The sequence below is a fragment of the Rhinopithecus roxellana genome, chromosome 3, assembly GCF_007565055.1.
Source record: "Rhinopithecus roxellana isolate Shanxi Qingling chromosome 3, ASM756505v1, whole genome shotgun sequence".
In the NCBI taxonomy this organism is placed as follows: domain Eukaryota; kingdom Metazoa; phylum Chordata; class Mammalia; order Primates; family Cercopithecidae; genus Rhinopithecus; species Rhinopithecus roxellana.
This window is the reverse complement of record NC_044551.1, coordinates 163836100-163859674: the sequence shown is the minus strand read 5'-3', so window position 1 is coordinate 163859674 and position 23575 is coordinate 163836100. Positions and strand designations below refer to the sequence as shown.

The 23575-nt window shown below is 41.3% G+C and overlaps 1 protein-coding gene across 3 annotated transcripts in view; it reads left to right on the top strand.

Annotated features, from left to right (window-relative positions):
- Positions 1–23575, top strand: part of MCC (MCC regulator of WNT signaling pathway) — a 486531-nt gene that overhangs the window by 256536 nt on the left and 206420 nt on the right. Inside the window, exons 1-2 of one of the 3 annotated variants that reach the window (XM_030928033.1) lie at positions 23184–23352; positions 23474–23542. The exons of the other annotated variants lie outside the window; for them this stretch is intronic. Coding sequence (XP_030783893.1) covers positions 23513–23542 — 30 coding nt within the window. The 5' untranslated portion in view covers positions 23184–23352; positions 23474–23512. Of the gene's footprint in view, positions 1–23183; positions 23353–23473; positions 23543–23575 lie in introns of those variants that run through there. 3 annotated transcript variants of the gene reach the window in all.

The following is a 23575-nucleotide window of genomic DNA, read 5'->3' as shown; positions in this document are numbered from 1 at the left end:
AAACTCAGTATAATATGTTGTAATAGCTTGGTGGCGCTTTCCTGTCTGAACCCTCTACTTATGCCTGCTGGCCCCAGTAGACATGATTCCTTTGAGGGCAGGTATTTTCTTATTTTCTGGCATATCCACAACACCTGGCAGAGTATCTGACATAGTAGATACTCATTTAATATTGTTCAATGAATGAAATAAGCAGTGCTGGGATGAGGATAGGCTTTGATTCAGTTAGAGTAGTGGTGTTACCTACTTCTCCTCTTGGATAGAAACAGAACCAGGAATCATTCTACTAAAGAGATAGAGTTGGTGCGGCTAAACTATGGTGCTGGTTTCTTTTGAATTAGGACCTTCCATTTGGATTTAATTTGTTTGGGATGTGGTGAATTCCCGGAACAAGAGACACACCCAATTTAAAATACAAATTCATTCAAAGCAAATATTGTTTTGGCTCATCTGGGTCATTGTTCAGTGAATAAGAGTTTGGTGGTGGGTGGATAAAAATGTTGATGTGGCTGAATCAGATCAAATGAGCATTTTTGGATTTTAGGATTTCCTAGGTTTGGAAATATTACCAGATGGATCTAAATTACTCCCTTTGCTGTGCTTGCATAACATAGTCCTACACTCCAAGCAGCATTTTATGCATTTGTAAACTCTCTGCCCCTGTTTTACTGGGGTCCAGGAGGGCAAATGTGGTGGCTTGTTTAGCCTAGTGTCCCATGTAACCACAGGGATTAGACTGTGGTTGGGGCCAAGTAAATATTTAAGTGAAAGCTCTGTGGAAAACCTACCCAGAATATTCCTCCTAAGGCTGAAGGTAAAAGATGCGGTCTTTGACAGGCTATTAATAGTTTTCCTCTGGAGCAGAGTGTAAAGAAAGAGATATATATTAGTTAGATCTTTCTCACTTGCAGATGACAGAAACCCAACTCAAACTGAGCTTCATTCAGAATAGGAAACCAATTCCTTGTTTCAGTTAAGGAATGTGTTCCCCATCAATAACAAAAAAATATGCAACTGAAGTCTTAAGTACATATGGGGGTTAGTTTCCTGATCCCAAAGGCTGCTACGGGCACTCATGGAATTCGTTTTGAACCTTTTACCCTTCTGTCCCATCATTCTTAATATGTGGCTTTCATAGGGAAAACAAGGAAGGGAAAATTGCAAAACTTTCTTCTTAGCAAGACTTGGCCTTTTTATTTATAAAGGAAACCTCCTCAAGGACTTTGGCTCACATCTCAGCTCTCACTGTGATCAGATTGCAAAGGGGGTTGGGGAATAACAGCTCTTATGTTCTTTTTTGTTTGATTGTTTTGAGATAGAGTTTTGCTCTTGTCGCCTAGGCTGGAGTGCAGTGCTGCAATCTCGGCTCACTGCAACCTCCACCTCCTGAGTTTAAGCAATTTTTCTGCCTCAGCCTCCCGAGTAACTACGATTACAGATACTCACCACCATGCCTGGCTAATTTTTGTGTTTTTAGTAGATACGGGGTTTTACCATGTTGGCCAGGCTGGTCTTGAACTCCTGACCTCAGGTGATCCACCTGCCTCAGCCTCCCAAAATGTTGGGATTATGGGCGTGAGCCACCACGCCTGGCCTGCTCTTATGTTTTTAAGGTACATATTAGAGGCAGGCAAGGGAGAAGGGTTGGAAATGGAGGTTTACTCAGGCAACTAACAGTGTCTTTCACACTCTTTTTTTTTTTTTGAGATGGAGTTTTGCTCTTGTTGCCTAGGCGGGAGTGCAGTGGCATGATCTCGACTCACTGCAACCTCCGCCTCCTGGGTTCAAGCGATTCTCCTACCTCATCCTCTCAAGTAGCTGGGGTTACAGGTATGCGCCACCACACCCGGCTAATTTTTTATTTTTAGTAGAGATGGGGTTTCTCCATGTTGGTCAGGCTGGTCTTGAACTCCTGACCTCAGGTGATCCGCCCACGGCCTCCCAAAGTGCTGGGATTACAGGTGTGAGCCACCACACCCGGCTCTTTCACACTCTTAGATTGGGAAAATCCAAGGAGATGGTTTGCTTCCGTTGGTTGGATCCAGAGGCTCTGATAACACTCCCTCAAGGTGGTATCAAAAATATGAATGCACCATAAAGAGGGAATCCTAGGTTATTAACCAAGCATAGGCCACTTGAACAGAGGTGTTCTGGGCATCTAGGTCAAATTTTCTTTATATTTGGTTAGTGGCTTAGGATCATGGCATACTTTTGTTTGCTTTATGTATGGGCTATGACGTTCTTATATATAGCCTTGTTCTTCCTGGACTTTCTAATTGCCTGTTTTCTCATTTGCAGAAGTAATATTTGTCTTCATTCTCTCAAAACTGTAATTTATTTTCTTGATTATACAACCGTTTTGAATGCGTTATTATGAACTAAGTGCTTTCAGGACTTGCTGGACAGCTGTCATCCTGACATTTATTTTCCTTTTATTCTTGGCTTAATTCCACTTTTCCTTGGACTCTATATCTTCCCTTTTCTTAAACATATTTTTAATTTTGCTGGAGTATATTATAAAGTAAGTTTTCAGAAAGAGTACGTGGCAAGTATACTTTGAGCCTCTGCTTATCTGTCCTCATGCTTAACTGGTAATTTGGCTGGATATGAAATTCTGAGTTCAAAATAATCTTCCCTTAGCGTTTGAAAGAATTTCTCTAGCAGTCAATGCTACTGACCTTTGTACCTTTGAAGGACCTTTCTTTGGCGACTATGTTTTCTTAATATCAAGATATTGTGACATATTATGAGAATCTTTTTTCCTTTATTCTGCTCAGCACCTTTGGGCTCTTCCAATCTGAAGACTTGGGTTCAGTAGATGGATGTTAGGTTTCCTGGATTTACTCTTAAATTGTCTTACCAAACTTTTTTGTTTTCCTCCTTCCACTTACCCAGTTTTCTGGGGATTTCATCATTCTTTTATCATTTCATCCTTTCTATTGAATTTTTAACTTCAATATACAATCTTTTCCATAGTGATGTTTTTGGTTCATGTATGTATTGTGTGTTTTCTAATATCTTTGACCACACTCAGATGTTTTTCCCCCTAAAATTCTCTTCTGCTTTAGCTCCATGAGTTGTGATCTGTGTCTTCTCTGGGATTGTTTTCATTTTTTCCGTATTTGTCTTTTTTCCCCTGATTTCTTCATATGTAGTCATCCTTGCTTACCTATCCATGTGGATGCATGAAGGATGCATAGCAGCTGACTTAGCTTCCTTCCTGCTTGTGCTCGTCTGCTTGTGCTCATCTGCTGCCCCCGTTGGCCTTTCTTTGATTAGGAGTATGGGTTGTGAGCTCTGAAACTGAGGGTGTAGTGCGTCAAAGAGAAGGTTTCACTTTAGGGTGTGTCAAGGTGAAGCAAGCAAGATGGGGAGAGTTTCCCACAATGCCAAAGGGGAGATCCCCACCAGGGTCTGCCAGTCCCTCCTGGCAGATCACTTGCTCCCTTTGGAGAGTAGATGTTTGACTTCAGACTAGGGGTCAGCCTTGCCACCACCCTCCTAGGCTGGGGAAAAGGAGGCCATGCTAAGCCACCATCCTGCAGGCAGTTTTGCAGATGTACCCTCCTTTCAGTTTCTATACTTCTAATCTCAGATGCTGCCAACCTCCACCTCTATTCTTGCCTTCCACCTGCATGTGTCCCAAGCTCTGCTGTGGTTTATTTCTCAGTATGCTCTCATCTGACCTATAGAAATCCTTAGTCCATTTATGTGCCCCAGTGGTTTGGGATAGGGAGATGTCTTGCTTCTTCATCTAGAAGCCCTGGGGTATTACATGTTTTAAAATTTTATTTTTGAGAAATTAATTCTCACATAATAAAAATTCAAAAAGTACAGAAGGGCATGCAGGGGAAAATAAGGCTTTCTTGAACCCACTCTCCAGGTTCTCCATTTCCCTTGCAAGAAGCAAATGCTCTTAGTTTCCTGCATATTTGCAGAGAGGTTATGATATGTACATTTAAGAAAAATCATTTTGGTTGTTGTGTTGTAGTATGGACTAGGTTTGGAATGAGGTAGGAAGAGATAAAAACTGGAGTCTGGGGGTACCATAGCAACTACAGTGGTCTAGACCAGCAGTCCCTAATCTTTTGGTACCAGGGACCAGTTTCCTGGAAGACAGTTTTTCCATGGACCTGGGGTGGTGGGGTGGGTGGGGGATTGTTTCAGGATGATTCAAGTGCATTACATTTATTGTGCCCTTTATTTCTGTTATTATTACATTGTAATATATAATGAAATAATGACACAACTCACTAGAATACAGAATCAGTGGGAATCCTGAGCTTGTTTTCCTGCAACTAGACTGTCCCAGCTAGGGGTGATGGGAGACAGCGACAGATCATCAGGCATTAGATTCTCATAGGGAGCTTGCAACCTAGATCCCTCACATGCGCAGTTTACAATAGAGTTCATGCTCTAATGAAGATCTGATGCCGCTGCTGATCTGATGGAAGGCAGAGCTCAAACAGTGAGTGATGGGGAACAGCTGTAAATACAGATGAAGCTTCTCTCACTCGCCCACCCACCACTTACCTCCTGCTTTGCGGCCTTGTACCAGCTCTGTGGGCCCGGGGTTTGGGGACCCTTGTGGTCTAGGCAATGGGTGAGGCTCTACACTAAGACAATGGGATGGGAATGAAGGGACGAGATGCTCTATCAAGATAATTCCACTAAGAAGTAAACAGGACCTAGTCACTGGTTAGGTGTTGGCAGGATGTCAGGGATAAATGGAGGAATAGGGTTGTGGTGAAAAAAAAGCAGGCCTCTCTGTTGATTTTTGTGGGAAAAGAGTGGGGTTTTATTTGATTTAATCTGGTAATTTTACAGAGAATATGAATGCTTTGATTGTCTCTTTTAAGGTCTTGAAACCTTAATAATTTGCCATCTCTGCTCCCGTTCCTCTTCCCTTTGCATGTCCCCTCAGGCCACCAGTGGGTTTCTGAGACTAACAATCTAAAGTAATTTTTGTAGGCGTCGTTGAATATGTATCATTCCCACTTCCTATAGAGGAGAGATATCTAATTGGAAACTCAGCAGCCAAGTACAGCAGCCCATAGGCATGTTTGGGCTCAGTGTTTTGTTTTGTTTTGTTTTCAACTTGAGTTAATGTTTTTAAAAATTGAGACTTCCCCAAAACTCAATGTTTTTAAAAATTGAGACTTCCCCAAAACTCTGAATTTATCGCCTTTTTTGAGAAGTCAGAAGATCTGGCAAAACTAGAACAGTCTTCCTCACTGTGGTAATGGGGTAAGTATGAGAAGCTTTGAGGGGTCGTACCTTCTCCACTAGGCCACAGCCCCTACCCCTCAGTCCAGATCTATATATGAACTTACCGCTGCCCTCCTGAATCATTTAGTTACCTGCCAGGTCCCTTAGTCCCGTGTTTGTCACCCTGGCTATAGAGATCACACTGTAGGAGATTTCCAACTATCAGAGAAGCTGTCTGTATCTTAAAGTTTATCATAGTACACGTTATGGTGGTATTCCTTTTCCAAGCACAAATGAATAGGATAAATGGAAACATGAATTCTAACAGTTGAAATCAAATGTAGGCAATACCAACTTAAAAAAAAATGTGGATAGTGCTAATTAAAGTTATGGAAGAAAATACCTTTTGGCTTGGCCAGACTGATATAAATATTTCTGACAATATAGTTAGTATATACGGCATTCGCAAAAGTGGTGTTGTGACAATTAGAATTTGTCTGAGGTTTGTAGTCTAAGAGACTGGATGACTTTATTTTCCTGTGAACAGTTACGATGTGCGGAAAAGTAAGGCCAAATAGAACACTTTTGATTGTATTATTAAAGTAGTACCTTAGAAACCCCTCTGGATAAATTCTCTACCTCTGAAGTCAGTAAGGAAAAGATATAAATCCTTCATGTGACCTAGCTGTTACAGAGAACCTTGTCAGGCAAGACAGTTTATTGGAGTGATGTACCCTAAATTTACCTGTTGCGGGGTAACCTGTGTTTTTCTAAGGCTATCCTAGGGAGTTCCATTTGTGTAGGTCGACCTTGAACTGACCCCAAGATTTCCAGTCATCAGAATGTAGGAAGTAGAGGGAGTGGAATTACACATGCTTGGAACTCAGCCCATTAGAAAAAGCCACATGCGTTTTCCAGCACTGGCCGTCTTTGTCTTCAGTTTTGAGTCACTGAATATTTGATCTAAATTCCCCACATCACTTACACAAACAGTTCCATGCACTCCTCAGGAAGCATGTGACATAACTTTGTGATTGATGTTAGGATTCCAATAACAACACAGGATCACAGAAAAGGTCTGGTAACCTGAGTAACTTTTTAAAAACAATTATTTATAAAGGCACATGTCTGTGTGAAAGAACAGATGTCGTCGGGAGGCAGTGTGCTGTGGGAGCAGGCTGCACTGGGATGATGACTCAAGAAACAGAGGTTCTAACCCCAGCTCTGCCTCTGTCATGTTACGTGACCTTCGAGCAAGTTTTTCCTACGTCTCCTTTTCCTCTTGTGTAAACTGAGGAGGTTGGACTAAACAATCTTCCAGTTTTCCCATGTTGGACGTTTGAGCAGTCATTTGTTCTCATTATCTTTGCTTTACAGAGTGAGAATCCTAGGGAAGATGCTTCTTGGTGACTCTGTCCTCAGACATGATGGTTGGCCTCCCCTTCCCTGAGATAATGATAGAGTGCCCTGTGTGCCCTATGTCATTGGTGGGTCTTCACTGACCATCTTCAACTCCTGTTGTTTGCAGTACATCTCAGACACTATGGGAAGCAAAGCTGGCTTTATGGGGAGACAGGCTTTCCATTTGGGTTTCAGCATGCCATGAAAGTTCTGTTCCTTTCAGATGTTTCTTATTATTTGGTGGTGGTTCCTGAAATACTGCATTATATTTTTTACCTTCCCTCCACCACTTTTTTGGCTTTTTGGAAACTGTGCATGGGAGTCTGAAGAGGCTATTAGCCATGGCAAATCTTAGAGTCACAGAGAATTAGTTAAGTAGATGGTAAAACCAAAGGCTTGAGGGTAGAGGGTGATACCAGAGTAAGGAGCAGTGGATAAGGGGGCCTGAAGGCCAGCTTCATCTGTCTGATAAATTTGTCCCGCCCTTGTCCTGGGTGAGCAGGTTTGAAAGTGAGATGAAGCACACTGCTCTGCCTAGCTCTGCTCTCTGCCCTGAAACCCAACAGTGGCAGATGGGGTTTTATATACCCCAAACACACAGATATACAGAGACAGACAGATTTACCTGCTTATTTTTGGGGGTGAGCCAAGAGGAAGGCAGAGAAGAGGCACAGGAGAGGAAATATTAATAACTAATGGAACAGCAGCTGAGCAGAGGCTGGAATTAATGGGATCAGATGCAGGTAGAGGGCATATGTTTGGCAGACATAAAGGAAATCTTGTCTCCACAGAAAGCTGTGAAGGAAAAGAGTGAGTAGCATGTAGCTTGCACAATGCAGAGATATAAGGAATTGTTTTTCTTCTGACTTCATCTCAGTAAAGTTGGGAAGTCTCACTGTCCTCATCCCTCTGCTGACCCCCTGAGCTTTCTGTGTTTCATTTGGTTCTGAGCGGATCTTAATACTGTTGTGATTGGCATCTTTAAAGGAGAATGGTTTTTATAGAGTAAACAACAGGGACTCCGTTTTCTTCCACAACAGCTCACCCTTCCGTTTCCGGATCCACAACAGTGTGGTGTCCAATCAGTTGTTTAGAGAGACAGAGAGAGGGCTGGATGCGGTGGCTCATGCCTGTAATCCCAGCACTTTGGGAGGCCAAGGCGGGCAGATCACAAGGTCAGGAGTTCGAGACCAGCCTGACCAACATGGTGAACTCCCATCTCTACTAAAAATACAAAAATTAGCCAGGCGTGGTGGTGCACACCTGTAACCCGCAGGAGAATTACTTGAACCCGGAAGGCAGAGACAGCAGTAAGTGGAGGCTGCAGTGAGCTGAGATCATGCCACTGCACTCCAGCCTAGGTGACACAGTGATACTCCGTCTCAAAAAGGAAAAAAAGAAAAAAGAGAGAATGAGAGCACATGCCTCATGTGCACTGAGAACCAGAGAACATTGTTCTGTCCTGTTTCTGCTGAGGGGAATCTTTTTATTTTTTTTTATTATTTTTTTTGAGACGGAGTCTCGCTCTGTTGCCCAGGCTGGAGTGTAGTGGCCGGATCTCAGCTCACTGCAAGCTCTGCCTCCCGGGTTCACACCATTCTCCTGCCTCAGCCTCCCGAGTAAGGTGGGACTACAGGCGCCCGCCACCTCTCCCGGCTAGTTTTTTTTTTTTTTTTTTGTATTTTTTTTTTTTTTTTTAGTAGAGACGGGGTTTCACCATGTTAGCCAGGATGGTCTCGATCTCCTGACCTCAGTGATCCGCCCGTCTCGGCCTCCCAAAGTGCTGGGATTACAGGCTTGAGCCACCGCGCCCGGCCGTGAATCTTTTTATATCAAAACCCTATCGTTACCATGGGATAGGAAGGTGGAAATAGCTTTGCTACTCAAGACCCTTCTTGGTGAATGTGTTGGACCAACCAGATTTAAACTATGTCTCTTGGCATTTAGAAGGTCAACCTGGGCCAAGCACGGTAGCTCAAGCCTGTAATCCCAGCACTTTGGGAGGCCAAGACGGGCGGATCACGAGGTCAGGAGATCGAGACCATCTTGGCTAACATGGTGAAACCCCGTCTCTACTACAAAATACAAAAAAACTAGCTGGGCAAGGTGGCGGGCGCCTGTAGTCCCAGCTACTCGGGAGGCTGAGGCAGGAGAATGGCATAAACCCGGGAGGCGGAGCTTGCAGTGAGCTGAGATCCGGCCACTGCACTCTAGCCTGGGCAACAGAGCGAGACTCCGTCTCAAAAAAAAAAAAAAAATAGAAGGTCAACCGGGTTTCAACACTAAGAAAATCTGGGAAGCAACCAATTTCATATACTCTTCATATACAGGTTGAGAATTGCTTATCTAAAATGCTTGGGACCAGAGGTGTTTTGGATTTTGCATTTTGGATTTTCAAAGCTGGAATGCTTAACCTGTATCGACTTTACTCAGATATGAAATTTATTTTTATATTTACTGAGGCAATGAAGTGACAGTAACATAAAACTGAGCATAGCACCTGCTTTGATGCCCATGATCTAATAACCCCATCCAGTGTGTTTTTCTGTGTTCTGTTACTTTGATTCCTTGGGCATTTAATACTGTACTAAATTGTAAAGCTCCCTCCTGCCTTTCTTTTATGTGTGGTCTGTTTTTTTTGTTTTTTTTTTTGTTTTTTTTTAATAGATACACGGTCTCACTCTGACACCAAGGCTGGAGTGCAGTGGCACAATTATAGCTCACTCCAACCTGGAACTCCTGGGCTCAAGTAATCCTCCCACCTCAGCCTGGAGTAACCAGGATATACGCTGCCTTTATTCTTAACTTCCTTTTGAGGCTTTTCCTTCTCTGCGCCCTTCCCTGACTTCTGCTTCTTCCAGCTCCCTAACTATGAAGTGTGCCCCAGGCTGAGATCTGGGACTGCTTGGATGTCTCATTCACCCTCAAGGTTAGGCTCTTGGTTTTGGGCGACTCTCAACACTGTGCTTCCTGATGGCTTTCCAGGGCTTTAGTTCAGCATCTGACTTCTAAATGGCTGTTGGATATATCTTCATAGGTGACCGTACACTCCCCTGCTGCCATCTACTATCCCTCCCTCTGGTTATGGTGACACCATTCTCCCATACATCTCTACTTGAAGATTGAAAGCCTTGATTGTTCCACATCCAGTAGATGGCCAAATCCCATTTACCTTTCCTTTAGGATGTCCTTTCTTACATCCATTTGTCCTCTGTGGACCAGTCCCCATCACCTCATTCCTGAACTGCTGAGTCTCCTCTCAGTTTCCCTGCCTCCAGCCTTTCTTCAGTCCACCTTGTACTGCATTTCCAGAGTGATCCTTAAGATGCTGCCTTGTATATACCACTTTTATTTCTACTAAAACTTTTTTTTTTTTTTTTTTTGAGGCGGAGTCTCGCTCTGTCGCCTGGACTGGAGTGCAGTGGCCAGATCTCAGCTCACTGCAAGCTCCGCCTCCCAGGTTTACGCCATTCTCCTGCCTCAGCCTCCCGAGTAGCTGGGACTACAGGCGCCCACCACCTCGCCCAGCTAGTTTTTGTATTTTTAGTAGAGACGGGGTTTCACCGTGTTAGCCAGGATGGTCTCGATCTCCTGACCTCGTGATCCGCCCGTCTCGGCCTCCCAAAGTGCTGGGATTACAGGCTTGAGCCACCGCTCCCGGCCTATTTCTACTAAAACTTCTATGTGAAGAAATTTCTACCAGTAGAAATCTTTAGTAACTATCTAGAAAAGAGTCTCAATTCCTTAGCTTGCCATTGAAAGCATTCTGTAGTTTTCCTCCTTTCTTCTCATTACTCTTCACTTAGTTTTCTGTTGACTTAAATGTATCATGAGCCATCATTCCAAGGTCTACCTTTGTGTGCTGGGGGTGCGACTGTTCTCCCATCTCCCTCCCTCTCTTAACATGGTCTTTACCTGTGTGGTCTACTCTTTCCACTGAACGCACCTGCCTTCACAAAGCTTTTGTCAGTTGCCCCTTGATGAAACGCCCTCTTATGGATTCCTGTAGGATTTTTTGCTAATCATATTATCACTTATGTTTTCAAGTATAAGCCCTAGCTTCCTCCATGTTTGTAAACTGCTCCAGGGCAGGGGTCATGTCTTAAGACTTTACCTTTCCAGTGTCCAGCACCTTCCTTTGTCATAAACTATTTGAGGACAAAGGTGAAAGAGCAGAATATGAAATGGACCAAACAGTGGACAGAGTGAAGAAAGCCTCTGGAAGTCGCAGAGAGCCTTGCCAAGACTCCAGATCTCTCCCAGCCTCAGTTTTTGCCTCCTGCTTAAATATAAAGGGGGCTGGTCTGTGACCTCAGAATCTATTTCTCAGTCCTAAACCTAATGTTATGTGAATGACTCCAGTGATTGGATTCAGAAACAGTGCATTGCAGTCCTCTCCCCTTCCCTGTTGTGATGATTAAACAAGGAGAGTAGAGTGGTTTACAGAAGTAACACATAATTTAGCGAAGACAATAAAAAGTTCACAAGATAAAGTAGGATTTTTTCCTAACCACAATCACAGAAAGTGATGAGACAACTTTCAAGAAAAAAGCCGACAGCTGGAGACAAAAGACAGCATCTCCTCCTGGGATTCATTTACTTGGCTCTCAGCCTCTGTCAGTATCCAAAATAGGATTCACTGCTGTTTTCCATTCCTCCAGCATTCACCAAAGCAGTCACTTGGCCTTCCTATTTTCCTAAAAGTTAAGCCATTCCTTCTCTCCTACACGCCTCCTCTCCCTAGAAACGTGGCTGAATTTCCTCCCTTAAGTTTCACAATGTAACATCACTTCCCCTCTTTCTGTGGGGTAAGCTTTTCCCCTTTACTTCCCTCTTCCACTAAATCAAGATGAGACTTCACGAGAAATTGCTTTCAAAAAGATGAACTTTTCAGCTTATCAGTTTAAAAAGTAAATATTTCAGTGGGTAGGGATCTGATTGTATTGAACCGGTGATTACAGATTATTCCACAAGCAAGTGGAAACATGTTTTAACTGTCTCCAGAACCCTGAAATGTCTAGAATCTGACTTGTTTTGGAATTCTGACTTGAAATTCTGGCTAAAGGCTCTTTTCCTTCCATGGTTTATCAAATTCTCTGCTAGTAAGCCATCTTTTATAACTAAATCTAAATGTCTCTCTTTTCTACTAAGACTTTATTCTTTTTTGTTCCCCGTCTTCCCCTCGGGAAATACTTTTGGGAGGGACCTTATCTCAAAAGGCTTTATAACAAGATCTTTTTCTGAAACCTCTGAAGTAATACTGTTCTCCTTGGCCTCGGTGTCATGAGAAGCCCAGACTTCCAGACACTTTCTGATCCCATTAGATGTTGATTACATTGTTGGCCCTTACTCCTGGTGACTTTTTTCCTTTCAAAGTGGCAGTTGCTGTGATTGAATGGGTTTTAAATTGTCACAGTATGAGTTCTTTATGGCTAGGATTCCTTTGGATTTTCCATCATTTGTGGGGAGGGGATGAATAACGGAGAAAATAGAAGTATGAGGCTTTGTCAGACATTTATTACTGAAACTGAGAAGCTGAAACTGAGAAGCCTTATATTCTCTAGGAAGGTTACAGGGTAGTAGCACACTTTCAAAATTAATCACCAGGAGTTTTGTTTCTCACAGTGGATTCCAAACCTACTATTATCCTGGTGGCACACCTCTTCTTGGCCTTATGTCGTTGGTTGCTTCAAGGACATAAGGCTTGGTTGTGGCAGGGACTGAATTCTACTTTGCTTACCTTTTTCCTGGCCAGTTAGGTTGTTGATGGCTTGTGGAGATATTTAAAATGTTTCCTTGGGTTAAAAAAAAAAAAAACAGGTGACTTGGAGAACACAGCAGAGAGGACATAAGAGATCTCTTTGGGTTGTCACTCAAGGTTGGATTGAACCTTAATGGGAAAACAGTATTACTTTTTTTTTTTTTTTTTTTTTTTTTGAGATGGAGTTTCGTTCTTGTTGCTCAGGCTGGAGTACAGTGGTGTGATCTCGGCTCACTGCAACTTCCATCTCCCGGGTTCAAGTCGTTCTCCTGCCTCAGCCTCCCGAATAGCTGGGATTACAGTCACATGCCACCATGCCCAGCTAATTTTTTTATTTTTAGTAGAGATGGGGTTTCATCATATTGGTCAGGCTGGTCTCAAACTTCCGACTTCAGGTGATCTGCCTGCCTCAGCCTCCCAAAGTGCTGGGATGTGCTTTCCAGAAGCAAAAGCTACCCAAATGATGTAATATGGCACTTCTGTGGAATTTTTACCCCACAATGGCTAATCAATATTAATTTTCTCATACTTGCAGACAATATTGCTGCCTGAACAACAATGGAGAAGCTCAGATTTTATTTGACAAATTTGGTATAGTAGATTTTCACTTTATGTATATTTGGGGAGTGTTGTGCTTATACAAATATATAGATCTGGTGCTTGGAGGATAGTAGTAAAGTGAAACGTTTTCTTAATTACTTTAGGGAAGCAACTCTTCCTATTGTTTAGCTATCTTTACTTCTAGCCTCCAAGAGCTGAAATCAGTAAACTCACTAGGTGAAACCAGTTTTCTAGTGGAAGCGTAGATATGGACTTGCACTAATTTTGTTTCCTTCCATTTGGAGTTTGACATTTCATCTTTCAGGCTAAGTAAATTTCAATCATGAGAGACTCCTAGTAACCAAATGTTGTATTTAGAAAATGTTATTTAAAACTGTTATTTTTTATTTTTAGAGCTGGAACATCTAAAGTTTCATAATGTATAGGCTAAACTTCAGAACACGTGTTAAACACATTCTCGTTCTAACTCTAGAGATTATGTAGAGTATTACATAATTTGGAGTATTTTCTCCCTTTGCTCAAAGTGTTAGCTATTGGAAGATCAAAATATATTTTTCCCTGTAGGCTTTAATTTGTAAACCTACTTGTAGGTTATTTAACTGTATTTATTTTACAGATCTACATTTCATAAAAATATGGATGATCATTCCTTGTGTTGTTAGAAGTATATCAGTAATTGAGGCCAACAATTACATCCACATTACGTATGCAATTTGGGGGTGAGAGAGGCATGTTTCCATTTACAAATTTGTTTATTAGAGAAGCCAGATCTGTTAGAATCAATTATGTAGATTTAGATAATTTTGATATTTCCATGTATGCTGTCGAAAGACACATCTTAACCAGATTTGTGTGTGTTGTGACCTTGCCTGCAGTGTAGAAGTGGATCCTGTCATCTGTTTACTGTTGGTGGGTATCGAACTATATTGATGTTCCAATCCATTGCATGGCTCCATGAACAAAATTTGAATCTGACTCAAGCTGAGTGTTGGATGGGTGGCAGAAGCAGAGGAAGGGTGTTAGTAGAGCCTGAAGCAAGGAAAGAGAGAGGGAAATGCTAGGTGTGCTAAGAACTGTCATGTTGTCGCTTGGCTGGAGCATCGGGCAAACGGAGGGCAGTCCTGAGAGGTGTATCCCAGAGACATGAGCCCGTCGTCAAGGCCTGAGCTCCTGGCTGGGAGTTGGCTAACTTCGTTCAGGAGGCAAAGGGAGCCAATGACAGGTTTTAAATAGAAAGAAGGGTAAACACACTAGGCATGGCCAGCACCTTTGAATTGTTTTCCAGAAACCAAGGTTTGGCCTGGCTTCCAACATTTGGCAGATCAACTTTGGAGAAGGAAAGGAACAGTGGAGACCCATGGCTCAGATTACATGCTTTCATTTAATACCTTTTTTTCTTTCAGTCAAAGCCTATAGTAACTGAAGTCTGTGGTCTTCATACCATAGAGTTCTCTGTTCTTTAGGGAAGGTGGTTAAGGTGAGAGACCGTAGTCCTGTACGTGTGAAGGGTTAGGCAAAGACCTGGAGTTATAGGAGTATAGGATACTCACAAGTAGTATCCTATAGCTGCTGAAGCTTTGTTGTCCTGTGAGTTAGTAATTGTTTCTTTGAATAAAATAATCTTGTCTTTACCTTCCATTTATATGTGCTGATGATTCATTACCAGAAGAGGGCTGATGTAGCTACTTCTAGATCATGCCAGTACATGATACCATTCCATTAAAAAAAAAAAAGAAAGAAAGAAAAAAGGAAAAAGAAAAACATGCTTAATAGCCATTTTTAGACCTGGGCTAAAAAGCTAAAAATGTTGATCTGTTGATCGTAAGATAATAGGCAGAAAGCATAGTTGTTCGTTTCAGAATTCATTTGACCACTACACTGGATATTTTGGTTTAAACTTCTTAAACTAAGTAGTTCAAGAGAAACAGAATTTCCCTCCATGGCATCTCATTGTGAATTGCATTTGCCTGATGATCTCGCTCTCACTGGGGAGAGGAAACTCTCGCCACCACTGGCTCCTATAACCCAGGTTGTCCTGGTCTTCCCTGACTGACTCCTGTTACTTTTGGTAAAGTCACAGCTTTGCTTTCTCGATTTCCACAGCACACAGTTTTCTGTTCCTTTTGGTGAGAAGGAAGGGAATGGCTTTCTGAAGTACCCGAGATGGGAAGAACACAGTTCTCTGTGGTGCATGGTCTTGAACTGTGTCCATCTGGTTACCCCCGTGTGGTCATGTTCCTTGTTCATTACCCCCTTGAAGTACGATGCTCTGGGCATTCTGCCTCTCCTGCTGCTGTCTAAGAAGGCATTAGTTTTTTTTATTGATGAGTCATGGAACGTATAGGAAACCCAGATTCTTGAGTTGTTTTTTTTTAAATAAAAAACTGTAATAATTAACTCTTACTAATTCATATCTCTGTTTTGCATAGTTGTTTTTAAATGTGAATATAAGACTTAATTTTTGTTCCAATTAATTTTGTCCTTAATGTGAATCTTTTCAGATTCTATTTGGATGGGGTTCTGGTTCACTCAGCTTCTATATTGGCTGTTCCTCCTCCTAAAGTGGTGTCATCTAGAAGTTTGAGAACTATACCATTGACATACTTATCAATCAAGTGAATATACTAGAATGAATGCCTTGTAATGTATCACTGAAGGCTTTTTCTCCAAGTTTAGTCTTTAAGCCTGACTATTACTCTCCTGACACACATGAACTCAAATGGTATTCTGGAAGAATTTAGTATCTTAAGTCCAGAATATTTCAAATGAATCTGGGTATACCTTGCAATATTGGCCTACTGCCAAAGATGGCTATGATGTGGGATTAGGTTAGCACCAGTAAGGAGTTAGAAGCAATGAAAAACAGTGTGGTTTATGAGAAGGAGGGTTTTCATTTTATACTGCTATTTGATTTGGTTATTCTCTATTCTGTTGAATTAGTTCCTTGAATATATGGCCATCTGTTTTTTTCCTAAAAGAATGTAAAAAATCTGATTTGAAGCTCTATGGGAATAACTGGATTAGCCAACAGGTGGACTTTGGAGCCAAGTGTTTGTCAGCCTGAATGTCTGTGCAGTTTCTCCAGAGAAGACTTGTCTACTTTGGAGATGTTGGCCTGGCTTCCAACATTTGGCAGAATGAAACTTTGGAGAGCGAAAGGAATAGTGGAGGCCCGTGGCTCAGATTACGTGCTTTCATGTAATACCTTTTTTTTTCTTTCAGTCAAAGCCTGTGATAACTGAGGTCTGTGGTCTTCATACCACAGAGTTCTGTTCTTTAGGGAAGGTGGTCAAGGTGAGAGACGGTAGTCCTGTACGTGTGAAGGGTTAAGACAGAGACCTGGAGGTCTAGTCTCTCTCTAAATAAACTTACAACTGGTTTCTCAAGTTTCCAGCCTCATGTCTCACTCCTGTTTTTTGTGGTACACAGTCTCTCCAAACTTGAGCCTCTCTGGGTTTCTATGAGAGTAAATTATTTTTCTTGGTATCTCCTCCGTAGGGTCTTTAGGCTATAGCAGAGTTGAGGAAGTTAAATTGGGCATCATTCTGTCTACTTTGTCTTTCCAAAATCTGTTGAAATCGCTCCTCTGCTGTCTTTCCTCCTATTCTCTTGCCCTTAGCTGTTTAATTTTTATTTTATTTGCTATCATTTTAGTCATTCTTGGAAAGGAAAGGTGAGAAATATGTAGTCAATCTGCTACATTTAACCAGAGGCCTATATTATATTATATTCCTAAGAAAAGACTGCAAGTTAGTTGAGTTTCTGTACAGTTTAGAGCAATATGTCATATAGCTGAAAGCTTATTACTATGAAACTAAAGCTATTTCTAAATGACCTATAATGACACACTGACATTACTCAGTTTCTGATTCGACTAATTTATAGGACATCCAGAGGATCTGGCAGTTGTTCCTTGTGTGGGAGCTGCATGATGTCCTGGAGGGGCAGTGTTGTGGAATGGGGCAAGGGTGTCCTCTCACCTGACTCTGTGATGCTCTGAGTCAAATTACTTCCCCTCACCTAGTACCCAGCTCCTTATTTTGTGAATAAGGGTCTGGTCCTCAAGGTATTCTCAGCTTCTCTGGTCCTGAGGCTGTACCTTCTGGAGCACAGATTCTGGTGGACTCTAATGCAGACCTCCATCTGCTCCTCAACAGTAACGGTACATTAACTGGGTGATTTAAATGGCCCAGTTGGCTCTTTGAGGATAGGAAAAAAGATGAGAAATCCTGTTACAGTTGGCATTAGACTCTTGGAGGAAGAGAAATGTGATATTAGAGCAACCTCCATTGAAACCATCCTCGCTGTAAATAGTGTCACTGATGTATTAAAGAAGACGTGTCAGAGGAAGGGGAGTGGGTTCAGTGGAGTCAAGCTACGTATGCTAGAGTAGATATAATGAATCATGCGATCGACTTATGTCCTGTTCAGTTGAAAGATGTAAAAACATAGTTAGTCTCAAGGCCTAAAAACAGATTCCACACCTGTCATAAGCAGGTCAATTCAATATGGTCTGTGTTCTAGGTTTATTTCAGTGGAAAGTTTAGAAATGGACTTCAAATTAGTTTAAATAATAATATTAGCTCATATAAGTCCAGGAGTGACTTACCCATGGCTAGATCCTGAGGCCTGGGTATATTTAGGCCTCACTCTCTTACCATCTTTTAATTGGGTCAAGTTCTCAACCCCTAGCCAACTACTGTGCTGGGGAGAAGGGTGTTCTGACTTGTCCTTCCCTATGCAGCCACACAGAAGGGAGAGGAGTGGTGGAATGGGAGAGACTGACATGACAGCTTTCTATCACCCTCCACTCTATATGTGGAAAGTATAATCACTTGTGAAGATTTAATTTGCAGAATAGGAGACCAGAAAAGAGTAGGAAATTTGGACTTTTCAAAAAGGCAGAAGCCACTGGAGGATACAAATCATATAATGAGTGACCAGATGAGATTTGTGTCTAAAGCTCAACCTGAGATCTGTGTGGAGACTCAGTCACCTTAAATTGAGTTGGAAATAGAAAACCAGGTAATGATGAGAAACTGACAGGACCTGGCCAAGAACCAGGAATCTGTCTTCTGCCACATTTGGATTTCACCCAAAGAGGAGTTGCCAGTTCACCGTGGGAAATCTGACAAATGAGAAACGTGTATATAAAAGTGAGTGTATGTACCATAGTTGCCTAAAATAAGCACCCCAGGCTTAGACTCCATCCACAGAAGCCATTTCTCAGTGAAGTGTTTGCCACAAATGGGCTGCACTTTGAAGTCTCAGAACTCGAGTCCTCTTCACCATCTAGACATTACTACGAAGATCCTTCCTAGTGATGGCTGAGCCCACATCCTCTTCTCTGGGATCATGGTCCCAGAAATCCACAAATGGATTTCAGCAAGTGGATCGAATGGATTTCACTCAAACCCCTTAAAAATGTGTGAGGACAAGGTCTGTTCCACTTACCAGGTTAAGAGGGTGCTAAACTGAAGGCGTTTGAGAACTCTGCTGCATGAGAGGACCCCCTGAAGAAAGGGAGTACCCTGCTTCCTCTCAGAGCTGCCTTTTTGGGATGCCAAACTCCTGTTACCCAATTTATCTCCGAAAGAGACCCACAGTATAATGGATGTTTGCATGGCAGATTTATTCCTGGGGCCGTCCCTGCTGAAACATGGAACATGTTTTTCTAAAGAGATCTTGTTATCAATATGGCAGCAAATGAAAGTAATGCTGATGTTATTGTTTCAGCTAACGGTGTCCAAACTTCTCTGTTTAAATAAAGTTTGAGCTTTAACAGCTTGTATCTCCAATTTATGTATATTTACAAATTAAATACTTTTAGTACTGTATTAATGTTATATATCCTAAAAAGCAGAAACAAACTAGACGTTAAAGGATAAGAGGAAAAAAAACATATACAGGAATATTCTCTTCACATTTCAATGAATTGTCATAGTTACCTCATCTTTTAAACCATTTGTTACCTCACTTTAAACCCAGGGATTAAATAGATGTTGCAGAGTAAGTTGGAAATATGTACCCTCTCCTTGTAACTGCTTCTTTGGAAATTATGTTTTAAGTTCTAAACAACCATTTTACAAAAATTGGAAATGCAATTTTGTTAAAAATTTGAGACCATTAGTCTTTTCCTCCTGCCATATTGAATCACCTTGATAGTCGAAGCAAACTGTGATAAGAATGGAATTGCAGTCTTCCCAATCCCACACCCATTGGCATGTGGGAGGATGAAACTAATCCAATGTGCTGACATTTTTTTTCTAATCTCTGGTCTCTTTGTTTATACTATGAACTCAGTATTAATAGCCTTCATTTTTGAATTGTATACAACCAAACAACAAAACCTTAAATTTGAGGAAAATCTGTAAGCAAAATTGGGTGTGTCGTAAAGCACCAGGATTTTTTTTTTGTTTTTTTGTTTTAAAAGCTTCATTGAAGAGTCTTTTCAGGAGAGAGAGTGAAATGCAGGACTTGCTTTCTTCTGGGTTATCTGTCACGTATAATTGCCAAATAGGAAATAGGAGAAAAGACTGGAATGAAATATACAAAATTCTACCATTAGTTGTGGATAGTGATTTTTTTAGGTGACTTTTTCCCTTCATTTCTCAGTTTTTAGTGAAATAATTGCTTTGTTTAAAAAACAGGAAAAAAAGTTTCCAAATGTTACTGCCTTTCTGAAAAGTGCCAGAAGCTTATCAGTTTGATTTAATGTCTATTTCAGCAGTGGTGCCTCTACCCGCAAAGCCTGGTAATTTTTGCATCTGAGTTTAAGTGACTGTGTGGTTGCATGCATTTTGCTGTGAGTGCTACTTATGCCATGAGGGAAGCCAGATATAGCTGCGTTCTTGATGTCTGTCTGATATCAGTCTTGCAGCCAGAAATTTTTGAGGTCTCTTTGCTGAAGGAGAGAAAATCCACAAAGCACACTTCCTCCACCTCTGTTTCCCTACTTCAGTTTTTTCCCTCCCCAGCTCCCCAAACCATACTCATTCATGGAAATTATTTTTCTGCTGTCACTGGAAAATAATACAATTCTGATACTTCAGGCATGAGATGACTCTGATTGTTTTTCGGTGCTCTTGCCTCAGACAAAATTAAATCACCAGCAGTGTGTCGTCAACATACATCAAAGCTCTTGTCTATCTGGGTTCTGTGAGAGCCTTGCAAGTTTCTGAATCAGTTAGAAATTATTGTGGAGCTGAGACTAATGAATGAGGAAGTTCTATTTTATTTTTCAGATATAATTTCTCTTGTAGCCCATGTGTGTGCTTGTGCTTTCTCTGAAATACAACCGGCCCGTTTTCCCCTGGCCTGTGTTTCCTCCCAGTGTGTTGGTGACTGCTGTCATTTTAATACAAGTAACCCTTCTTGGCAGAAATAAGATTAGGTAATTTTCTGACCTTCTAATCCCAGAGGCGCCAATTCTCCTGGCTTGCCATTTTGGTTTTACGTTTTTCCATGAAAATATTTTTGAACATTAAATGAGTAGTGGAAGCAGTTGGCAGTTGCTTTTCATGGAACACATTTATTTCCACATATCAATGAAAATACCCAAGTCATATTAAAATATTTTTGTGCTACCGAACTCAGAAATTTTTGTGGTATTAACGTTAAGCATAATGGCCCAAAATGTACTCGTTAAAAAGTAGAAATAAAATGTTCACGTTTTTGCCTCAGTGATCTCAGTAGTATATTTATACCAATTAAATATTTAACTTACATATAAACCATATTCTATGGTTACTCTTAAGAAGCAAGATACTTAGTGGACTGTATATGCCATGATTTATTCCCTGAAGGCGTATACATTTCCAAGTTTCCTTTGAACAGGCAAATTCAGTCAATTAGCAAGTATTTAATGAATTCCCCAAGGACTTCCAGTGGATCAGGAGCCCCGTTGCCGCTTTCCTTCTCAATTGTTTCAACTTGACAGAGTGAAAACGACTGACGTTCAGAGTCTGATTTCTTTCAGTATATTCATTGCAGCTTTATGTTTTTAAAACTTCATGATAAATTCAGTCAAGGAAGAAAGGAGTGGGAATGCACTCCTGACCCAGTCTCCCAGCGAAGCCACCCACCAAGTGTAGCCACACTGCCTGTCCCCCTGAATAAACACCCGATCAGTTTGAGGAGGGAGGTGCCTTAGTTCTCCTCTCTGTGTATTCTTCTGGGTTTCCATCTGCTCTCCCCTAACCTAGGTATTCAGCTTAATAATTTATTGTACCTCAGAGTGACTCACTTGGAAATTGTGATATTAATCGTTGGCAACACTAACAGTGAAGATAACATTATAATGGCACTCGATTATATGCCTGGACTCATTGTAAGTATTTTATAATTAATAATCTAATGAATCTTCAACTACCCCAACAACCCTAGACATAATTATCCCCATTTTTCGGATAAGGAAGTGGAGACACAGAAAAAAATTAACATGTCCAGAATCAAATAGCTAGTAAGTAATACAACTGAGATTTAGTCATGGAGTGTGGTTCCAAGAGCCCATGCTCTTATCCTCTGTACTGCCTCCCTCTGGGCCCAGAAAGCTTTTCTGCCACCAGCATTTCTAGGATTTATTAAAATTTGCATTCCACATTCTTGGTGTCCTTGGTTTATGCAGCAAATGCAGCAATAGTATTTCAAACCTACATTCAAGCATACCTCACCTCTCAGCTACCATCTCATACTCTCTTGGGAGTGTGGCTCATTATGCAGATCAGAGAACCCTTAAAAGAGGATCTTGCAGCCAGCATTTTTACCTGTAATAGAATTTACTCTTCAAAGGCACCTAAGGGGCCTGACCTGAACATGAGGAAATCCGACCTACCTAGGTTAGGAGACCAAGGAAATGATAGCGGGAACATCACCAATGCTGCCTTAATCATCTGGACTCTCTCAAACTTTAGCAGACCCTGACTGAATTTTAACAGCTACCAAAATCAGATCAAGGAGGCAGAATAGATATATGTTCAGACTCAGTTCTTTGTGTTCTCCAGAGTTGGAGCTGCAGAACTGGGCATAACATTGAAATGAAAGAATACCCCCTCAAAATGATTCGTTTCCTGGAGGAATGTAAAGTGGGGAAAGTCTCTTTACTGAAATGGTTTCTCCGCAGGAGAAATGGTGCCCAGTCCAGAAATCTTTTTTACACCTTAAGTAAAGGAGTACTTCTCCAAGCCCTGAATCTCCTTGTGTAGCTTTATCATGAAGGGACATGGGCCAGGAGAGAGTTGCCCAGCACTGTGCCCTCAAATGGCGGGATTGTTAAATCCACATTCACCATTTTATTTGTGTTTCCCCACTCCGTTCCTGTATACATGATAAGAGTTGGATCTTTTTCATTCCCGAGTACTAAATTCCACTTAAATTAATGTTTTCCTCTGAGGATTATTTACCGTTCTCTTGTTTAGTGGAGTGAAGAAACTAATGCACTTGCATAGTCGAATCAGATGTAAAAATTACTTGGAAATTCCTTTTGGGAAGTAATATGGAATCTATGTGTGTTTGGTTATTGGAATCTAAGGTAACAAAGAGGCTAGTGTTTTCATTTAGAGAAAAATTCCTCTTTGATTCATTTTTCAAGTGTATTGAAGTCAGACTTTTGAAGAACCCAGAATATGAAGTGAAAAAGGATGAGGAGAGTTTATGGTGTTCTCTGAAATTATTTTTTTTTAAAAAGCCCATTTTTATTGTGGAGCAGTTTAAAGTTTTATATGGCACCTTTCACCTTGGGCAGCTTTAGGAACAGAATCGGCTCACTCAGTAAACGATTCCAGAAAATCTACTGGGCACAGCCTAGGAAAAGCAGAACTTACAAGGAGCATTTTAGGATCATCGTTGGTAATCACATGCTCTTGGAAGTTTGCCAGAAGACTGAGGTTACCACCTGAATTTCTGGCAGCAAGCTCAAGAATCCTAATTGGATCAAGCCTTGGTTTTATCTCCTTTCATAAGATATTTATGTGTTTCATGTATCTTTGGGCTGAATTGCCAAAACCCAAGAGTTCATAATTAGACAAGAAACCTGCCACTGCTTTTAGTAGCTTGTGTTCTATTTGTCATCTGCATATCCGGGGCCTTTGAAGAAGTATGGTATTACGCACAAGGCTGGGTGGAGCATTGAGTTTCCTTGAGGAAATGGGCAGGAAGAAGAGTCCCATTTTAACTCTAGTTGTTTTCTGTATATAATATCTGCACTCAGCAGCTATTCTCTGTTTTTCTGTCTTTTTAAAGGGAAATTGGAAACTATGGGTAGAGATAGAGACCTTTTTTGAGGGATTTGGGTTTAGTAAAAAGCCTGTCTAGGAGGTCTTCCCTGGCATGCTGAAGCATAGGAAGATGCTACAGTGTGCTCCTCTACTATGATCTGATGCAGAGTTGCCACTTCTAGTCACACTCCACAAAGGAAGAACGTGGTAAGGCTAATTGCATTTTCTTTTTGAAGTGTTTCTCTCAGAGCTTTCCTTGGCTTGCTAGGATCATGACCCTTGATTTTATTCAAATATATGTATATCTATATTTTATGTATGATTTCAGACTTATAGTAATGTGAAGAGTTCATCTCACATATGCTAAATGTTGAAAGTGACCATGGAGCATTTAAAGGTAATTTTCAGTATCTTGATGGTATATTATATG